At 56.4% G+C, this 20,709-nt stretch overlaps 1 protein-coding gene across 1 annotated transcript; it reads left to right on the top strand.

The window, feature by feature from the left end:
* ADORA2A (adenosine A2a receptor) lies at window positions 1-18,775 on the top strand. Its single transcript, XM_059894827.1, is given in 4 exon segments — window positions 1-281; window positions 8,989-9,231; window positions 9,233-9,558; window positions 17,071-18,775. Coding segments are annotated over 3 exon segments (1,290 nt in total). The 5' UTR covers window positions 1-281; window positions 8,989-9,171; the 3' UTR covers window positions 17,975-18,775.
* Window positions 18,776-20,709: the final 1,934 nt, after the last annotated feature.

The raw sequence follows: 20,709 nt of genomic DNA on the forward strand, positions 1-20,709 counted from the left end.
CCCAGGGTCCCGGGCGGGCGGCCGGGCAGCGTGGGGCCGTCGGAGGCTGCTGGACTTGGAGGGCGGGAGGCACGGGTCCCCTCCTTCAGCTGCCCCGCCGCTCCGTCTCTTCCCGCCGACCTGAGAGCGAGTTCGTGGGCCGGGGTCCGAGCCCTGCCCGCAGCGGCGGCGGGAACAGCGGGTGCAGGGGCGGCTCGGGTGCGGCTGTCGCCCTAAGCCCGGTCGGGGGACGGTGCGCAGACCCTCTGGGCCGCCCTGAAATGGACCGGAAGGTGCGCAGGGTAAGCGGGGAGGGGAAGGGGCGAGAGAGCGCGGCCCCAGCGTCAGGGGCGGGAACCTCGCCGGTGCGTCCGGGGCCACGGGCCGCCCGGGTACTCAGTGAGTCCTCGGGGCGCGCCCTGGCCTGGCTGGGCTCGAGGCGCAGAGGCCGGCCTGAGCAGGGCGGGCCGGACCCCGCAGACGAGAACTTTCACAGGTGGAGCTGCCGAACGTCCAGGTGTTCCCGGGAGGCTGGGTGAGCAGACGGCGTCAGAGCGCCTGGGGCGCGGCGAGAAAGGGGGAGTCGAACGTCGGCCGAGCGCTGGCGCGTCCGGTGGGCAGTGGTGGCGGGAACCGGACTTAGGGGGCCCAGGAGAGGCCGGGGTTGGGGGCGCGCCTCGGACTGTCCTGGCAGTCCGCCGGGCTGCCCTGAGCCGACGTAGGAATTGCGGGAATGGTGGCGGCCCTCGAGGGACTTGGCGCAGGATGCCCAGGGGATCAAGGAGGGGCCGGGGCCAGCGGAGCAGAGATGTCTGCGTTGCGGGCGCGGCCACCGTGCTTTAGACTTCAATTTCCCCGACTGTACAATGGGAGGAAGGCGGAGGCCGAGGGCTCCGCAGGGGAGAAAAGAGAAGAGAGAGGCGGGAGGGCGGGTCCCCGGGCGGGTCCCCACCCCCCACCCCCTTTTCTCTGGTCTGGAGCTGACCCCTGGGGGAGGACTAGGGCGGCCCCTTGTGCCGGTTCTCCCTCCCCATCTCAGGCGGCACCTAGGCCCGCTTCCACCCACAGGGCCTGTGCTCCTTTCCCACCTGGAGCTCAGGCTGCCCTCTCCTTGGCCTCTGCACCCTCAGAAGACACTCCATGTCACCTCTGTGTTGCTAGGGCTGCCCCTGGGTGTCCTGGCCCTGGGGGCCATGATGGAGAGTTCTTGGGAGCACAGTGGGCCAGGGAGGCTATGTGGCGTCAGGGGCTGCCTCCTTAGTCCTGCTGGGGCTGGTCCTAGATGCCTTGGGTGGGCTGGAAAGGCTCTGCCCTAAGGGCCAGGCCCCCTCCCAGGTTCTGGTCCATGGCGGGAGCTCCTCGCTGAGGCTTGTCCACACCTCCTTGCTCTACCTTTGCCCTTTGGGGTTTCCCTGGCTCTCCCAGGTCCTGGTGTCTCTTGAGCCACTGCCCCTCCCTCCCTATCCCCTCAGTGCAGACCAGATTCTGGGCTAAGCTGGCTTCTCTGTTCATCGCCTCAGGGAGGCTGAGGGCAGCCCAGACATGGCTGGCAGGAGACAAGCTTTGGGCCAGGTGGGTTTTGGTGGACTTGTGTGTTGCCTTCCTCACACTGGCCTGGGAAGTGCAGGTCTCTGACCACACACTGGTCCTGCCCCCAGGAGTCCACAGCCTAAGAGGGCAATGGCTGGCTTCAGGGGCAACCCAACGGACCAGAGACTTCCATGCCCAAACCTGGGTTCTAGTCTTGATTCACTTGCTGAGCAGCCCTGGGCCAGTCATTGCCCCAGCAAACCTGCCTTCTCATCTGTAAAACAAGCATGATGGTGCAAGCAATGCTTAACGTTCAGGGTTGTGGTGGAGAGTAAATGAGAGACAGGCATTGGTTGTGGGGGACAGATCGGGGTCTGTGCTTGAGCTGGGGAACCTGGAAGGGAGGCTGTTAGCCTTATGGGGTTGGGGGGAGACACCACAAGAGATCGCTGTTGGCCGAGGGACATGTGGACTGGAGTTGGATTGGGAGCAAGCACCTGGCATCACACCCTGCAAAATGTAGGGCCTCTAGGTGGCTCTGGGCAGTGTCTGCTGTGTAGGACCACAGCTCCTGGTGGCCCTAAGCAGTGACCTGAAATCCCTCAGCAACTCTTGCTCCCATTTAACCTGCCTGATTCCTGAGCCACCTGACTCTGAGTGAGCTGGAACTGCCACCCCAAGTGTCTTGTGGGGGTCAGTCTTGTCTGCTGAAAGATGTGTATACATGAGAGCCAAGGCGAGCGCAGCCAGAGGGAAGGCAAGGGCTTGAAGGATGGGCTGAGAAGAAGTTTTGGTGTGTGTGTCAGGGGACCCTGAGGAGATCACTGGTGTCAGGTGCTAAGTTGACAAAAGGATGAGCTCCGGCCCCTAGGGAAGGATCTGGGCCTGGGAAATGTTGGCGGCCACAGAAGGGAGGGCTTGCCCCATGGTCTGGAGGTTGAAGGGAGCAGTGGGAGTGCGGTGCTAAGGGTGGGCCCCTGGAAGTCTGTGCTGGGCCCAGATCGGGGAAGGGAAGTGAGGAATGGCAGGAGTTCAGAGCTGGGATGCAGGGAGCCCTCCCAAGAGACTGCTCACCTCCTGGACAGGGCTGGGAGCTCTGGATGGTGGGAAGGAGCAGTTTAGTGGCAGAAGTCCCCCAGCCCTTGCCCCCAGAATCATGGAAGGGGCCCCTGGAGTGTGGAAGCCATGGGATCCTGACTCCTGATGGGGACTGGAGGGGCTGGATGGAGGGGAAGCTCAGCTGCCCTCACTCTAGCTGGGGGAGCAGGGTTGCGGGGGGAGATGGGGGAGGGAAGGCAGGATGCTTCAGCTTTCCAGGACCCCCACAGGCCTTCTCTGGCATGCCTCTGGTCCTTGCACAGACTGTTGCCTTTGCCTGGAATCTCCTTTCCTCTCTTCCCCGACCCTTCAAATCCAGCATGAATGCCCCCTCCTCTGAGAGCCCTTCCAGACTCCTCTGGCCCACAACCCCTTCCATAGGACAAGCCTGTTTCAAAAGTTGCTGGGCAGGGTCTTTCTGTGGTTCCCACCTCTGTTGATGCTCGCGTCAGCCCAGCTGTCACCTAGAAGAAAGGCTGCCTTGGTGCACCATGGAGAGGCAGTCAGTGCCACTCTGGTGCCTCCCTGCTGTCAGGGTAGTGGTTTCTGCCCAGAGGCCCCCAGGGCTGGTATGTGTCTGCCCATCTGTCACAGAGCATTCACCTCTGGCCCCTCAGTGGCCTCTGCAAACCGTGAGCCGGGTACCAGGGGCCACTGAGTGACCAGGAAGCAGTGGCAGGGCTGTGCTGGAGTTGGTCTGGCTGACCCTCTTGCTCTCTCCTTTCAGCCTCCAGGGCTGCATCATCACATCTTTGTCCCAGGGACCCCAGAAGTGGGTCTGCCTGCCTCCCATCTTCAGCATACCCACCCTCTGGGAGCTCCTGAGGCTATGCACCTGGCACTGCCCCTTCAGCAGGCCAGCCTTCTGTCAGGGTCCCACCCCGGGCCCACTAGGGTCTATGTTCTCAGGGCCATTTAGAAAGCCCACCCCCATCTTGACCTCTTCAGGCATGGTAGTGCCTGTCGTCCCGCCAGTAGAAGATTCACTTGAGAGAGGTGTGGGTGCTGAGCCATGTGGGTGGGGAGACTGTCTCACTGTGGCCTGCTGTACCAGAGGGGCCACAGTGCAGAGGGGAAGCCTCTTGTTCAGGGTCTCAGGGAGTATGGGATGGAGCAGGAGTGGGACCCCATCTGGGTTCCTTGCAACACAGGGTGGGCACGCAGAACTTTGTGTGTGGAGTGGCCCCTTGGAGGGGGGGAGTCAGGTGAGGCGGCCCGTGGGGGTGAGTGGCCATGTCAGGCTGGGAAGAGGCAGGGCCTGTGGCCTCTCTGGCATCTGGCCTGGACACGAGGGGGTGGAAGGGGGGATTCTGGGCCCCCAGCAGGGAAAGAGGCCCTGCGGCTCCAGGCGCTGCTGATGCGGAGGCTGCTCTGGGGGCTGGGCTCAGTGCAGGGAGCAGGCGCTCAGCCCCAGTCCTGCCCACATCCTGCCCCCAGGCTCTGAAAGCAGCAGCTGCACACCCCAGGGGCCGTGGGGGAAGGGACACCACTGGTGCCTGCCAGGGTATCTGGGGCCCAGTCCTCACAAGGTTGCTGAAGTTGGAGCTGCCAGCAACCCCGCAGGGAGGGAGAGAGGGAGGGAAGTGGTGCCATGACACAGTGGATGTTCACCTCCAGGCAACACTGGAGACGGCCCTGATCTCATTGATGGGTTCGGAGAGGGGCCTGGCCAGTCCCAGGGTCCTGGGGTTTGGGAGGCTCGTGCCCAGGCCTGGGCCACTCCAAAGGCCACTGGAGGGCTTGTGGTTGGAGCAGAGCTGAGCTGCCTGTCCAGCTATTTCTCCTTTGCTTGTTGACCTCTCCACTCTCCCACTGAGTTCCCTTCCCATTGAGGTGCTGCTGCTCAATCTACCTTCCATTTCTCTCAACTACCTGCTCTGAGGTTTGGGTGAGAATTCCACAGTGCGGTCTTCAGATCCCCAACTGTCTCCTCAAACTGTATGCACATGACGACACATCAATTGTGTTCACCTCAATCCCTCTTTTTCATTTCCAGGATTTTTATATTATTTCTTGTTCATATTTGCCTGTTCTTGTTTTGGTTCTGCCAATAATTCTCATTCTTGTTTATGGATACTACTCCTTTATCTCTTTGAAGATCCTAAATGTCTTTGAAAATCATTATTAGATTACTATATTACCTTCATCTCTTCTGGAATGAATTAATCTCCATATTTTGGCTGCTGTTGCTTATCTTTCTTGCCCTTAATTTTCCTCCTGTGCTTTGAAATTGTGGTTTGCAGGCTCATCTTAGTGGGAGCTGAGGTCTTGGAAGTGGGGAGTGACCCACACACCTGGGTAGTAGCCAGCTCTCAGGACAGTCTCCTGGGACAACTCTGCCTTAAGGCCCCCCACTGTGGACTCAGGGCCTGTTGGGGTCAGGCTCAGCAGCAGGTGGCACAAAGCTCCCTGTGCTCTAGCAGCTGGGATGCTGCCTGGCACAGAGTAGGTACTTGGAAACATCTGCTGTGAGAAAGTAGTGGAGGATTCTCAGGCTGGGATTCTGGAGCCCAGGAACAGGCCCACTGTGGCTGCAACAGGCCCAAGGTGCTAGGCTGGCCTTGGTACATTGCCCTTAGCTGCACTCAGGAGCAGGTGTGCAGGGTCCTGCCTGGAAGTTGGCAGGCACTTCTATCCAGCAGGCTCTGGGGGGTACAGCCACCACGTGGGCATGCGTACAGAAAGCCTTGCTAGTCTGATGTACAAGGGGCCAGGAAATGTGCGGGTTTTGATTAAATGGAGTTTTAATTAAAGTGGCCAGGCTGGTGAGGGTAAGGAGGAAGGTGGGAAGAAGCGGCAGTTTTGAGTCTAACTGCTGGGGAATCCTGTGAGGTTGTCCTTTCGAGGCTTATCTTGCACCTTCCCCAGCATGTAACTCTTATCTGTATGGGATGGCTTCTGCCCTCTGCCCTGTCCCCAACAAGGGACAATCACAAGGAAATATTACATTATTAATATTTCATTTCCCCTCTTGGCTAGCAACAGATGACTCAAGGATAAATTAGAGCCAACAGAGAGGGATAGGAAATTGCCAGATCGTGGCCCCGCCCCCCGGGCCTCCAACCTTCCTGTCACTCTCGCTCTAGGAGGCCTCTGAAGGGAGGAGAGCAGAGAGGGGCCAGGAGGCCCTAGGAAATCTTCCTGCTGCTGTTTTTCATGGGCATTCCCCCAGCTCTGTTCCACCCTTTTATGCTCATGGTAAGGCTGAGAGGGCATTAGCCTCTTTGGGCCTTAGCTTCCTCATCTGTAGAGTGAAGTTCATGGGGCCGGCCAGTGAGAACACAGATGACCCACAGGCCTCTGCACCCTCAATTCCTGAGCTCCCAAGCAGGCCGCACAAACTATTGTAGAGCATCTGGAGTGGAGTCCAGGCAGGTGGGCCCTGGGAGAGCACAGGGCTTGGTGGCTCAGTGGTGGCTGGAGCCTGGTTTTCCCCAGCTGACTGTGCACGTTGATTCCCAGTTCCTGTCAGTGACTCATTCGTAGCTTGAAACAGGCCACCATGGAAGCATTTTACTACAAAACTCTGGCAAAGGCCCTAAGTTAGGGCGCCCCCAACCCTGGGCTGACTTGCGGTCTGACAGCTGGGAAGCTCCAACCTCCTCCCAGCTACCTCCCTGCCCTGCCCACCCCGCGGTGCCTTGGGCTCCACTGATGTGCTCTGCTTGGGGCTGGGAGATTCTAGTCTGGCAGATAACCAGGTTGCCTGTGTGGCCAGGCAAGCTTCAACCCGGGATGTGCTGGCAGCTGCTGGAGGGCCTGCAGGAAAGCTGTAGAAGGCAGATGGGGAGCCCAGTGTGCAGGGAGGCAGCCTTCCAGACCCAGCTGGCAGGGGTGTGTCTGGCTCCTTGCAGGGCTGACCTGGGCTGGAGGGTCTGTTGTATCCAGTGAGACTGGGAAGGCACCCCAGGCCTGCTGGACAGTAGGAAGGTGCCTTCAGCTTAGTCAGGAAGGGTGCTGGTACCAGGTGCTGTGAGGCCTGAGAGCCCACAGTACAGAAGGTGATGGGGAAACCCCGAGGATTTAGGGGCCCCGAGTCTGCCAGGAGAACCTCACCAAACAGAGGGCTTGGGTTAGGGTCCCCGGAGGCCCTTCCATGCTGGGCATCCCAGCTCACATGGAGTCAGCCCAACATCCAGATCCAGGGCAGATGCTAATGATGTGACCCCATCAGTAGGGCTCCGGGCAGTGGGGCCAGACAGTCCACGTTCAGCTCCACAAAAACGTGGCACTTATCTGGGTCAGGTGGATCATTGGTGGCCCCACCTTATCTGACCCTGGGCAGGACCCTCTGAATCTGCATGATGGCCTAGGGCCAAGTCAGGTTTCTAGCCTGGGCTGGTTGGACTGGCAGAGGCTGAGTCTCTGTCAGTGCAGATTCCCCAGGAGAGGCTGAGGCCAGGGTAAGAAGGCTGGCAGGGGGTTGTCAGGGGCCAGGAAGGTGGGTGGGTGGCTCACTGGTGGTAGGAGGGAGGGTCCCCGGGGCTCACTGGGCCTGACTGGACAGTGGCCCGCTGCTGGTGGTGCTGAACCTGGGAGGCCCCCAGATGGGAGGCAGCTCTGGGGCTGTCTCTTCACTCCTGCAGAACGAGGACGAGACCCTGGACACACAGCCTCTGCAGTCAGGGTGCCCCTGGTGAATGCTGCTCTGGGCTGCAGGCCGGGAGCACCAAGGGACACTGTGTGGCCAGAGATGGCACCAGGAGACTTGGTCTGCCCCGCCTCCACCAGTGACATGCTTTGTAAGCAGCTGGCTGGCAAGTGCCCTGTGCACAGCAGGGGCTCGGTGGGACTTGTCCGTGGCCCCTTGGAGGCAGGCTCCTGCCAGGCCTGGGAGAAGCCGTGGGCTGTAGGAACCCCTTGGGTTCTCAGGAGCTCGGCCTCCTCTTCTCTCTCCGGCTTCCTGGGGCTGGGCACTCCCCTCCAAGCCTCCCAGTGGGCATGGGGGACGCCTCTCTGGTGTACCTCTCTGTGCCCACCCAGCTCCTGCCACCTGAGGCAGATCGGAGTTAGAAGGAAACTTGGGGTCATCTATTGCAGCTCTACATCGCCTGGACAGGGTAGGGGGAGCCTGGCCCTTGGAATACAGGCAGGGACAATAAGCAAACTTCTTCCAAGGTTGCCAGTCCTCTTGATCCCTTGTATCCTGGAAGAGAGAGGGGGGATGCAGCCCTGAGCCCACACGTGAGCCTGAAAGGCAGCTTCAGGCTTGTTGTTCCCGGGCAGGCGGCAGCCACTATCCATGTGCACCTGGACCTCATGAGAGCCCAGGACTGGAGGAGGGGGTGGATTTGGCATGGAGGACACTGCTGGGCAGCACAAGTGAGTGTGACAAGGGGGAGGTAGAGGTGATGGGGAGAGGCCCCTGGACTGGCAAGGGCGATGGAGACTGTTTCACAAGCTCAAGGGGGATCCCTGGGGGTTTGGGCTGGAGAGACTAAGACTTCTGCTTCTACTGGGTGTCACTAATTCTTTACATTTCTATGACATTTTGACTGGGGGAGCCCTTTCAAATGTGTTCACTCCCTTCTCATAGAATCATGGGTGAGAGCTGAAATGGCCCCCAGAGGCTATTGGGGTCCAACCTCCCCACTGTATCAGTGGGGAAACTGAGGCCCAGAAAGGAAAAACATTGTTGCCCGCAGTCCCCAGGCAAGCCTGGCTGAGCGCACCAGCCAGGCAGAGAAGCAGGCTGGGGAGCAGGTGCGGGAGGAGGGAGTGAGGGGGGAAGCGAGGCGGCCGCCCCTCCCAGATGTGCAGTCAGCTGGCGGGGGCTGCTGAGGGGCGGGCTCCCTTTGTGCCTGCTCCAACACCCTGTGCAGCACCACCAGTGAGGGCAAGAGGGCTTACCTGCCAGCAGTGGGAGACAGGACCAGAGCGCCACCAGATCCTCCCAGATCAGAGCTCTGGGGTCTCTGGGCCTGTTCCTTATGCGGGCAGCATAGGTGGGTGCTGGTAGTCCCCAGGGAGTGCTCTCGGGGGGATGGAGCAGACTGAAGCTGGCTGAGAGAGACGGTGGGTGGCCCTGGGAGATCCAGGGGTTAAGGAGGCCTTTCTGGGAGGGAGGGTCGTGGGGTAGTGGTGAGCTCAGGGACCCAGGAAACTGGCAGAGCTGCCACAGAAGGCTTGAGAAGCTGAGCCTGGGGACCACAAGTGACTCAACTCTGAAAGTTCTCGGCTCCTCTGGAAGAAAAACAGACTGGGGTTGATCCCTGGCCCCCTGTGTCAGGTGGCAGAGGCAGGGCACGGTAGGTCGTCCTCAGGCTGATGCCTGGCCTGTGGGGAGGGCGTTGGGGAGCTGGGGCTGAGGGCTGTCCCTGGGAATCTTCAGCTGTGCCCCTGCCAGTGGTCCACCTCCTCACGTGGCTTCTCCCTTGGCAGGTGCCTCAGGAACTCTGAAGCTAAGCTGAGCCAAGATGCCGCCAGAGCCCCTGGAGAGGGCCTGGTTTCTGAAGACTCGGAGTTGGCTGTGAAAAGCCCTTGGGGAGGCCCCCCCAACGGCAGGGACGCTCCTGGCTCCTGTGAAGGGGCTCAGGGCCTGGGCAGGCCAGCTGTGCTGCAGCTATGGACCGTGAGCTGGCCCAGCCTGCGTCCTTGCTAACCCTGCCCATCTGCAGCTGTGCCCAACATGGGATCCTCGGTGTACATCATGGTGGAGCTGGCCATTGCTGTGCTGGCCATCCTGGGCAACGTGCTGGTGTGCTGGGCTGTGTGGCTGAACAGCAATCTGCAGAACGTCACCAACTACTTTGTGGTATCCCTGGCGGCGGCCGACATCGCCGTGGGGGTCCTTGCCATCCCTTTCGCCATAACCATCAGCACAGGGTTCTGTGCCGCCTGCCACAGCTGCCTCTTTTTCGCCTGCTTCGTTCTAGTCCTCACGCAGAGCTCCATCTTCAGCCTCCTGGCCATCGCCATTGACCGCTACATCGCCATCCGCATCCCACTCCGGTGAGCCACGTTCTCTTCCCTGGTACACCTCATGCTGGGGGCCACATCTGTGAAAAGGCTCCCTGTGTCAGGGTCTGGTCTGTGCCAGGATCAGGGTGAACCAGGGGTCAGAGTGAACTTGGGGTTAGGATTTGGTCTGGTGTCAGTGTGTTGAGCTGAGGACAGGGCCATGGGGCTCAGTCTGGGGCTGCCCAGGCCTTGGCACATGGCCAGCACTTGTGCCACGCCAGCTGTCCCTGTGGGCACAGGGCAAGCTGGTCCTTCCCAGGCTCCCCTGGGCTACATGGGTGAGGCTGCCGTGTTTTGGCTGTTGGCAGATGTGTGCAGCCCAGGCCTGGGTGGGTGCATCTGGGCCGTTCTTCACACAGCATGACACTGGGGCAGGGTGGGCACCATGGGAAACCACAAAACCTGAGAGCTAGAAGCCCGCCCACCCACCTGCCTGCCTTCCTCCAGCTCCTCCAAGCCAGCCTGCAGCTTGCACATTAGGAAAATGACCCAGAGAGGGGAAGTGACTTGGTCAAATGCCTTCATGAGCCACTTGGACCTTTATGCAAATTCTGTGCTGCTCAGTCACCAAGTGTTCATGGGGGACAGGGGCTGGCTGGTGGATGGGGGTTTTTATGGTGAAACTTTTGTGAAATGACTTCAGCCATGTATTGTGTAAACGAAGATATTCCCTGAGGCTGAGTTCACTTAAATGCCGCCTCCACCTACCACCACCAACCCATGGACAGGGCTAGGAAGTGTGTCCCTCCCCGCCTGGGGGCCTTCTGCCCTACCTCCTCGCCCCTCCACCCTGGAGCTGGGTTCCACAGCCTAGATAGCTGCAGGCCCTGAGGGAGGTCTCAGAGGATGGTGTGCCCCCATCCAGTGGCGAATTCTCTGAACCAGAGTAGTCCCACCAGCCCCACGCTGGGCTGAGGGTGCCCCAGCCAGGACAGGGAACAGGCTCAATGAGCAAATAGAAATATAGAGTGTCAAACCCAGGGGAACCCTCAGAGGTCATTTCCTCTCATCTTATGGATGGAAAAATGAGGCTCAGAGAAGGGAGTCAGCCCCCAGGGCTACACAATGAGTTGGTAGCACAGTCAGGACTGGGCCTGGGAAGAAACATGACTGCCACCCTCGGTGACTTCAGTCTTTTGGAAGCTGGTCATAGGGTGGCCCCAGTCTCCCAGAACCTGGGCCACCTGGGCTCTAAGGGAAAAGCAGACACCCTCATCATGCTGCTCAAATGACGGAAGGAGCCTGAGCCCTGTGTGGCCCTCCTGGAATACTTTGTCTCGGGACAGCCTAGGACCCTTGTCAAAAGAAAAGGGGACTCTGGCTGGTCCTAATAGAGGACTAGCCTAAACGGGCAGAGCCAGAGTCCAGGCTCGTCCAGGACACAGAGGCCTAAGAGCTCCCAGGCTGGCTGATTGGTGTCCACTTCGGGGCCAGGCCAGTGTGGGCTGGGCCGGGCCGGCCCTGGCAGAATGTTCAGTGGGGAGCAGAGGTGTCGTTTTCACTTTCTTCCCTGATTCAAGGAGCAGTGGATTCAAGGGAGAGATCAGGGCTGCTGGTCTCAATCAAAAGGGCATTGGCTTCTTTTTCTTGTCTCTGTTTTTCTTTTTTTTTTTCTTTTGTTTCAAGATAGATTTATTGATTATTTTTTTTAACATCTTTATTGGAGTATAATTGCTTTACAATGGTGTGTTAGTTTCTGCTTTATAACAAAGTGAATCAGTTATACATATACATATGTTCCCATATCTCTTCCCTCTTGCATCTCCCTCCCTCCCACCCTCCCTATCCCACCCCTCTAGGTGGTCACAAAGCACAGAGCTGATCTCCCTGTGCTATGCAGTTGCTTCCCACTAGCTATCTATTTTACGTTTGGTAGTGTATATATGTCCATGCCACACTCTCACTTTGTCACATCTTACCCTTCCCCCTCCCCATATCCTCAAGTCCATTCTCTAGTAGGTCTGTGTCTTTATTCCCGTCTTGCCACTAGGTTCTTCATGGCTTTTTTTTTTTCTCCTTAGATTCCATATATATGTGTTAGCATACTGTATTTGTTTTTCTCTTTCTGACTTACTTCACTCTGTATGACAGACTCTAACTCCATCCACCTCACTACAAATAACTCAATTTCATTTCTTTTTATGGCTGAGTAATATTCCATTGTATATATGTGCCACATCTTCTTTATCCATTCATCCGATGATGGACACTTAGGTTGCTTCCATGTCTTGGCTATTGTAAATAGAGCTGCAATGAACATTTTGGTACATGACTCTTTTTGAATTATGGTTTTCTCAGGGTATATACCCAGTAGTGGGATTGCTGGGTCATATGGTAGTTCTATTTTTAGTTTTTTAAGGAACCTCCATACTGTTCTCCATAGTGGCTGTATCAATTTACATTCCCACCAACAGTGCAAGAGGGTTCCCTTTTCTCCACACCGTCTCCAGCATTTATTGTTTCTAGATTTTTTGATGATGGCCATTCTGACCGGTGTGAGATGATATCTCATTGTAGTTTTGATTTGCATTTCTCTAATGATTAATGATGTTGAGCATTCTTTCATGTTTTTCAAGAGTCAAGTCCCATCCTCCCTGATGCAAGAGGATGGGACATGCTGTGTGACTGTGGAAAGTCAGCTGCCTCTCTCTGGGCCCATTTTTCATCTCTAAAAGGGGCCAGGTCTCTATCCCTCTGAGCTCACAAAGGTGTTCTGAGGACCCAGTGAGTGGACTGGAGTGATGGGTCCCTGAGGAAGGATGGCAGAGTGGGGTGGATGGAGATTCAGGTCTTTCTGAAGCTGCTGGAGGTTCAGAGCCATGGACCTGGCCCCCCCTCCCAACCCCATCTGCCTGCCTGACTCCCACAGTCTTCCAGAGCGGGACCTAGTTCCACCCAGACCTTGGCCATTTGAGCTCCACTTGATAGGGCTTGGAAGGGTCAGCCTGGCTGTCTTGGGTCAGGGAGCCAATGGGATGACGGTGGTGAGGATGCTCAACCCCCCTTGGGGCAGAGAGCGCCACGGTTGCCAGAGGATATTGGCTCAGCGTCTCCTTTGATCTTCTCGGCCGGCATTGTGGCCAGGCGGATGTTATGACCCTCCTGTTACTCGTGGGGAGGCCAGAGCCAGAGAAGGAAAAGTGTCTCCTGACGCGGGGACTCCAGGGCCCTTCACGCTGCTCCAGGTCCCCTTGGGTCCCTCCACTTTACTCTTCCTCAAGGGTACTGGGCTGGCGAGGGCTGGGAAAACGAGGTACGTAAAGTTGTCCGTGTGGGGCTCCTGAGAGCAAGCTGGGCATCAGTGGGGACTAGATGGAGGCAGATGGGTAACCCGGGGCAGCTCTGGGACTGCTGCCTGGCTCAGGGTGCCCATTCCTGCCCCCCTTCCTCTGTCCCCTTCCAGCTGGAGTCCAGTCTCTCCTGTGTGCTGTTTCCTGATCCACTCAGTAAGTCCATTTGGCTACCCTGAAGTCTAGCCTCTGACCGATGCTCTGGATGCCTAGCTCCAGGCCTGCACCATTCACCATTAATTTCTTTTTCTTTTTTTTAAAAAGAAGTCAGTTTCAGAAAAATCTTATGTGCTCCTTCCCAAGTGCACGGACCCTACTGGGCTAGGGCAGGGCCTGGACAGAGGCAGGGATGGGAGCTCTCCGTGTCCCCAGAGGACAGAATTCCCAGGGTGACAAAGGCTTTCTTTTCCCAGGGGAATTCCACACCCCTTGTCTCCCATCTCTCACTTTAGCCCCTTCTGACTGCTCTCCCCCTTTGGGAAACAGGCCTTCTTATGGGGCAGCAGAGTCCTGTGTGGTGAATTGCCCCAGGGAACAAAACCTGAGTACCCTGGCTTCTAAGGGGGCAGGATTGGGAGAGAGGACTCCCTGCAGGAGATGACGCCATGGGTTGCTGGGGATGCGTTGGAATGGGCATTGGCGTGTGTGGGGGAAGGGGTAACAGAAGGGGGCCAAGCCTGCACAAAGGCCACAGGGAAGGAATAAGCATGTGGGCTCTGGGCCAGGGAGAGGTGACAGAGGAGAACAGGCCTACAGGGAGTCTGTGAGGCTGGCTCAGGCCTGCCCATGCCTGGGAGGGAATTTGGGTTTTAGCTGTAGGTCAGTGACTCTTCAGTTCTTGGTCACTGGCTCCTTTGGACAACTCCGGAAAGCTCTGCCTTCTCCTGACTGAAGGGCAAATGCACGGGAAGCCCTGACCTGAATTGTGGGGGGTGCTATTGGATCATAGGGTAAGCCCCCAATGTGAGTAATGGGGAGCCCCCAGGAAGGGGCAGCCTGTGAGCTGGAGGACACAGGGATGCAGAAGCACCTCTAAACGCGGGGGCTGTGGTTCTGGCACCGGCTTCCTATGACACTTCTGGGCTCCCCAGAACAGCAGAGCGTGACCCTGGATGGCCCTGGCACCCCCTCCACCAGGCAGGCAGTCTATGTCTGAGGCCCAGGAGGGCAAGATGTGACTGCCTTAGTCACAGACACAGCTCAGGGGATGGGAGATGCTGCTGGGCCAGGCTGTGGCTTGGCCATGGTTCCATCTGGGCCCTAATGTTGATCCAGTCCCCTGGGAGCCTGGGTCCAGGGCTCTCAGCCTAAGAGGCTTTCTTTCGAATAACAAAATTAATCTATTTGGTATCTTTTTAGAATAAATAATACCTGCATGTATTACAACATCAAAAAAGAGCAAAAGCATACACAGTAAAGAATTGTCCCCCTTGCCCCACCTCAGCTCCCTTCCTGGAAGGCAGTGTTGGGAATCCTTCCAGACATCCTTTGCACACACAGACAAGTGCTATCAATGTGTTTGTGTTTCTGTTTCTGTCCCCAGGAGGGGCTTTCTTTTCAGAATGCAGTGGCAGACTTCCTCTCCTGGGTTTCCTCATCTAAATGTAGACAAGTGGACAAAACAGGGATTTTCAAACCGTGTCCCCAGAAGCCTTCAGGCTGGGCCCTGGCTTCCCCCACAGTTCATTCGTTCACTGAATATTATTAATAAGCCTCCTCTCTTCCTCAGCAGCTCCAATTCTGTGATTGCCTGGGAATGCAGGTGAGAAGGGTTGCTGCTGGAGAACAATTTGAAAATCCCCAAAGCAGGTGGCCTCCAGGATCTTCTACACCATCCCTATTACTGCTTGCTTCTGCTTGACTGCCTCAAGTGACAGGAGCTTCACCACTGCCTGAGGCAGTCCATTTCTCTTGTGAATAGCTAATTTACCCTGAGCCACAATCCATCTCCCTATAATTTTCACCCAACAACTCTACAATCTGCCCTCATGGGACAGTGCTCACAAGCCCCAGATTCTTAGTCCCATTTTACAGATAGGGAAACTGAGGTTCAGAGAGGCAGAGTGACAACATGGCTAAACAAGAATGCACCATTGCTAGAACCTAGAGAGGGAATATGCTTTTCTTCAGAAAAATATCAACGTTAAAATAGCCTCCTGGGACTTCCCTGGTGTCCAGTGGTTAAGACTCCGAGCTCACAATGCAGGGGGCCCAGGTTCGATCCCTGGTCAGGAAACTAGATCCCACATGTCGCAACTAAGAGCCCGCATGCCACAATGAAGATGCCACATGCCGCAACTAAGACCCAGTGCAGCCAAATAAATAAATAAATAAATATTTTAAAAATTAAAATAAAATAGCCTCCTATTCAATCAGATCATATAAATTACTATTTGTAGAGTACTAAAAACAGTGCCTGGCACAGAGCAAGTACTATATAAGTAATAAATGGGGAAAAAAAACCTGTGACCTCACGTTTGAAGCTCCAGAACAGGAAATAGGGCAGTGTAGGCTCTCTGTGGCTTGGCAGAAATGGGCAAGTCCATGATCCTCTTCCTGCTGCAGGCACCCAAGCCCCCAGTGAATGGGGCTGCAGAGCTCGGGAGAACTGTCCTGCTAGGTTACTGTTTGGGTTCAGAAATGAGGAAGTTACCTTGGCCCGAGTTGCCTCTGGATTCCTGGAATGTCCAGGCAAGTCCATTCCTCTCCTTGGGCCTCAGTTTCTCTACCTATAAAATGAGAGGGTTGGAATAGACAAGAGGTCAGAGGCCACCGTGTTTTTTTTTCCCTTAATTTGAATTAGTTGACAAAACTTAAACCATGGGAGATTTTACCCAGAAAAATCAGCTCCCAGACCTTCCTGAGATCTGGCAGCACTGGGCAAGTTTGCATGGTGCGGGGCGCGGGGGGGGGGGGGGGAGGGGGGTGGCTGAGTGGTATCAGCTGCCTCCTGCACACAGGGTAAATACCCACCAGCCTGCCTGCCTCACATGTTTGTGACCTCTAGGCCCCTGTGTTTGCTACCCCATGGACTAGTTTCTATGGCTACTTCCAACTCCGGAATTAAGCATGTTTTTCCTTGACACCTACTATGTCCTGTCTCAGTGATGGTAATGCAGAGATGGATGTAGGGACCCAAGGGGCCCCCAGCCTTGGGAGCCCAGATTGGGTAGGGATTAGTTGAGCTTGGGTAGGAAACTTCTCTGAGAATCTATCTAACCTGAGCTTAGAAAGGATGTTAGGGTTTACTAGGTACAAAGGAGGGCAGTCTGGTGTTGCCGGAATCAAAACTGTTAAACACAAAGTCATCCCTCAGAGATTACTGAGGTCACCTTCCTCAGTCAGGGAGATGATTTTTTGATTGTCCTTTCTTTTAATAAAATCTATACCACCCTTTTTTGTTGGCCTGAGGTTAGCTTCTGAGCCAGCAGATCAGGCCACTCCCCGAGTCTGGAACTGAGTCTGGTGCTCTAGAGTACTGAGTGATTTGGGGCAGACTACTTCTCCTCTCTGGACCTTAGAATCTCATGCAACGCTTTCCTCTTGAATGTTAAGGCTTATATAAATGTTAAGACATACTGATCTCATCTCTCTCCAGAGGGCTGTGGGTGAATTTGGAAGGGAGAGGCTGTATCTCATTTGGCCCGGGACCTCCACCCCTCCTTTTCCCACCTGTGCCACCTCTCCTTGGGGGCTTCTGGAGACCCTAAGTCAAGTGGGGAAGGAAGAGCATAAGCACAAGAGATGTGAACCACCTACAGGTTTGATCTGGCTGGTTCGGTCCCCAGCCAGCGAGTACCCTCCTGACCCGTTCCCACTCTAAATAAAGGGACACCCACTGTAGCATCGACTGAGATCAACATGGAGGTTATTAACTTCTCCCCTCCTCGCCCCCAAAATCACTTATTAATTCCTTCAAACCAAACTAATTAAGTCCCAGGACTACTCGTAATACTATTCAAAAATCATCTGGACGTCCGTGCAGTGGTGTCCCTTTCCAGGGTGCCTGCTCTCCTGTTACCTCCTGTGAGAAAAGGCCAGGCTTGGCCCTCCCCTGAACAGAAGAGGATACTGAGGCTAGGAGGCAGGAAGTGACTGGTCCAAGACCTCACAGCCAGTGGATGAGGGTACAGGTTGCTGCTCTGGGTTTCTGACTCTTGGACCTTCCTAGCCCTGGTTTCCCAGGCCTCTGACGCTGGTCTCCTCTCCCCAGGTACAATGGCTTGGTGACAGGCACGAGGGCCAAGGGCATCATTGCAGTCTGCTGGGTGCTATCGTTTGCCATCGGCCTGACTCCCATGCTAGGCTGGAACAACTGCAGTCAGCAGGAGGGCAGAAACCACTCGCAGGGCTGCAGGGTGGGCCAGGTGGCCTGTCTCTTTGAGGACGTGGTCCCCATGAACTACATGGTGTACTACAACTTCTTTGCTTGTGTCCTGGTGCCCCTGCTGCTCATGCTGGGCATCTACTTGCGGATCTTCCTGGCGGCCCGGCGACAGTTGAAGCAGATGGAGAGCCAGCCTCTGCCGGGGGAGCGAGCTCGGTCCACGCTGCAGAAGGAGGTCCACGCTGCCAAGTCGCTGGCCATCATTGTGGGACTCTTCGCCCTCTGCTGGCTGCCCCTGCATATCATCAACTGCTTCACCTTCTTCTGTCCCAAGTGCAGCCATGCCCCACCCTGGCTCATGTACCTGACCATCATCCTCTCCCACACCAATTCCGTGGTGAATCCCTTCATCTATGCCTACCGCATCCGCGAGTTCCGCCAGACTTTCCGCAAGATCATTCGCAGCCACATCCTGAGGCAGCGGGAGCCCTTCAAAGCAGGTGGCACCAGTGCCCGGGCCCTGGCAGCTCACAGCAGCGACGCGGAGCAGATCAGCCTCCGCCTCAATGGCCACCCTCCCGGGGTGTGGGCCAACGGCAGTGCCCCCCAGCCTGAGCGGCGACCCAATGGCTACACCCTGGGGCTGGTGAGTGGAGGGAGTGCCCGTGAGTCCCACAGGGACACGGGCCTCCCAGACGTGAAGCTCCTCAGACAGGAGCTCAAGAGAGAGCGCCCAGAGTCCCTGGGCCTCGAGGGTCCCCAAGCCCAGGATGGAGCAGGAGTGTCCTGATGATACACTGAGTCTGCCCCTTCCTAAGGGAAGGAAATCTTTCTCTTCCTGGTTGGTGGAACCAGTCACGTTGAGAGAAGAGTTGCATGTGCCGGAGACCCTTCTCATGGCCGGTTCCCACTTAGGACTGAGGAGGGAGCCCCAGCTGGAGCAGCATGAGGCCCAGAAGGAAGGGTTTGGAGTCTGAGGAAGCAGACGTTTCATGCTGGGAGGCCCTGCATCAGGCCAGAGCCCCAGCACGAGAGCATCTTGGCTGGCCAGGGCTGGTCCCCAACTCCAGAAGCACCTAGAAATGCCACCTTGTCCCTGCAGAGCAGCTGTGGCAGAGCAGGGTGGCTGGCCTGAGGCTGGGGAGTGGTTCCAAAAGGCCCCCTGCCACACACACACCACCCTCCCCAGACTTTCCAAGGATTCAGGAGCTATTGTGCTCAGAGGTGGCGTTTGACTATGTTTTCCAGGAGAAAATGTAAGCGTGAGGAAACCCTTTTTATCTTCCCTCCCTGGTTGCTGGCTCTGTTTCAGCTCTGCTGCTAACCTGGCACCAGGAGTTGGCCCAGGGAGACCCAGGCAGCCCTCTCCCGCTGCCATGAGCTGCCATGCACGTCTCCTTCGAGGACGGCGAGTTGTAATGGAGCCGTGCCAGAGCGTGGGCGCAGGGGAGGATGACGGGGCTGGCCAACATGGTTGAGCCTGGGGAGCTCAGAGCTGCCCAGGTAGAGGCCCTATCTAACTGCCTTTCCTTCTGAAGGGAATGTTTTTTTTTTTCCTGAGATAATAAAAATGAGCCACGTTGTGTTTTAAGCTTGTCCAATGAGAATGGTGTCTGAGTTCCTTTCCCTACTCCACAGCCAGGCCTGGCACACACATATGGGTATGTGTTGCGGGTGTGAGAGAGTGTGCGCATATGTGCAGACAGCCTGCCTGCCTGGGGCCGTGGTGGGGCTCCCAGGCTCCCATCTTCCTAGGGAAGAGGCTGCCTGGATGCACCAAAATCCAAATGCCCATGTGCAGCCCCAAACCTGCGTTCCTGTGAGAAGAGGGTGTGAAAGGAGGGGACCCTTTCTCTAGCTGCTCTCCCTCCAGAAGCCACAGACCCATCCAGCCCTAGGCATTCCCTCAGTGTGGGGACCAGCCTCCTCTCTCCCTCATTACCTTCCTAATGTCCTTTGTAGGTCTCCTATGTTACCTTCTCAGAATTGTTTCCTTCACTCCCCACTGCCCTGCTCCACCCCTCAGCTGAGAGGGGATCTAGAAATGATGAGGGGCTGGGGTGGGGGGCTAAACTGCCTTCCCCTGGAGTCATCCCTCCTCCTACTCCCACAAAGAAACGTACAAGGAACGGGTGTTTCCTGCTCTAATGCCGTCTCTGGGGCCCCCTGCCTAAGGAGGGGGTGCCACCCTTCTGTGCTGGAGAAGTCTGAGGCCCAGGGGAAATGAGCAGCCTGCCCCAGCCAGAGGGCCAGTCTTGGTCTCAAGTCTCGCAGGCACACTCAGGGCGAAGACGGGCAGGAATGTTAGAACTTCACAGGTAATCCTCACGCAGCCCTGGGAGCCCCATTTTACAGATGACTAAACAACAGAAAGACTAAACCACCTCTCTTGAACAGAGAGGTTAAGTACTTGCCCCAGTCACACAGCTAGTAAATGGCAGAAGTGAACTTAAAACCCAAGGTTTATCTGACCAAAAAATCCATGATTTTTTTTCCCCATTAACTTAACGATGAACTATTTCAACCAAACCAAAAAATATGAAATAATACCATGTTCCCACTACTCTGCTCAAGAAACGAAACATGACAACCAACCCTTCCCCATATTATCACCCTGCTTCATGCACCTGGAAACAACCACTTTCCTGGGTTTCATTTTGTTCCACTGCACATCTTTATACTCCTACTAGACAGGTGTATATGTAAGTATTCCTAAACCAACACAGGTTTATTTTAGCAATATTTCACTGTCACATCTATCAGAGGTCCTCTAGACTGGCTGCACAGAAGAGACCTAGGACGCTCTAAAGAGCGCCGACACCTGAGCCCTTGCCCCAGAGATGCTGGGTGGACCCAGGCAGCAGCAATTCCCCAGGGGTTCTCATGGACAGTCAGGGTCAGAACCACTGAAACAAACGCACAGCCCACCCCATCCACACCAGCTCCCTCCACCCTCCTACACACTGTGCTTGCTGCGGGCTGAGGGCAGAACAGTGGCCTGGTTTGTGCCTGAGGCGGCCAAGAGCACAGATGCTGTCAGTCCTCATGACCAATTGGTGGGAAGAGGCCACTAAGAGAACCACAAAGGTGGGTAAAGAAGAAATATCGTGTCTCCATCCTTTTTTGAGGCCTCTTGGGAACAGAGCTTTGGGTGCTGGGCTACATGGTGCAGGCTTTGGGTTGGGGAAGAACAGGGACAGGGTCTTAGGAAACACTTTGGATACAACTGAGCCCTAGACCCTCGCAGGACCAGCCCCTAGGCCAGCTCTGGAGCCCAGGCCCAAGTGATCATGCTTCCTCGGGTCCCCAGGGGGTCCAGTGTCCCATCACCACACACACCCTGTACAAGCTCCCACTGTGTAAGTGCACATACACAGACACGAACAGATGCATGTGTCATTCCCTGACCATGAGAGAATACATGTGTATGCACGCAAACATACATGTGGGCAGAGTCCACCTCAACAGCAGCAGCAGCAGCAGCAGTGAGACATAAGGCCTGGCCCAGCCCTGGGGCTGCAGATG

Source organism: Balaenoptera ricei, chromosome 14 (assembly GCF_028023285.1).
Source record: "Balaenoptera ricei isolate mBalRic1 chromosome 14, mBalRic1.hap2, whole genome shotgun sequence".
NCBI lineage: Eukaryota > Metazoa > Chordata > Mammalia > Artiodactyla > Balaenopteridae > Balaenoptera > Balaenoptera ricei.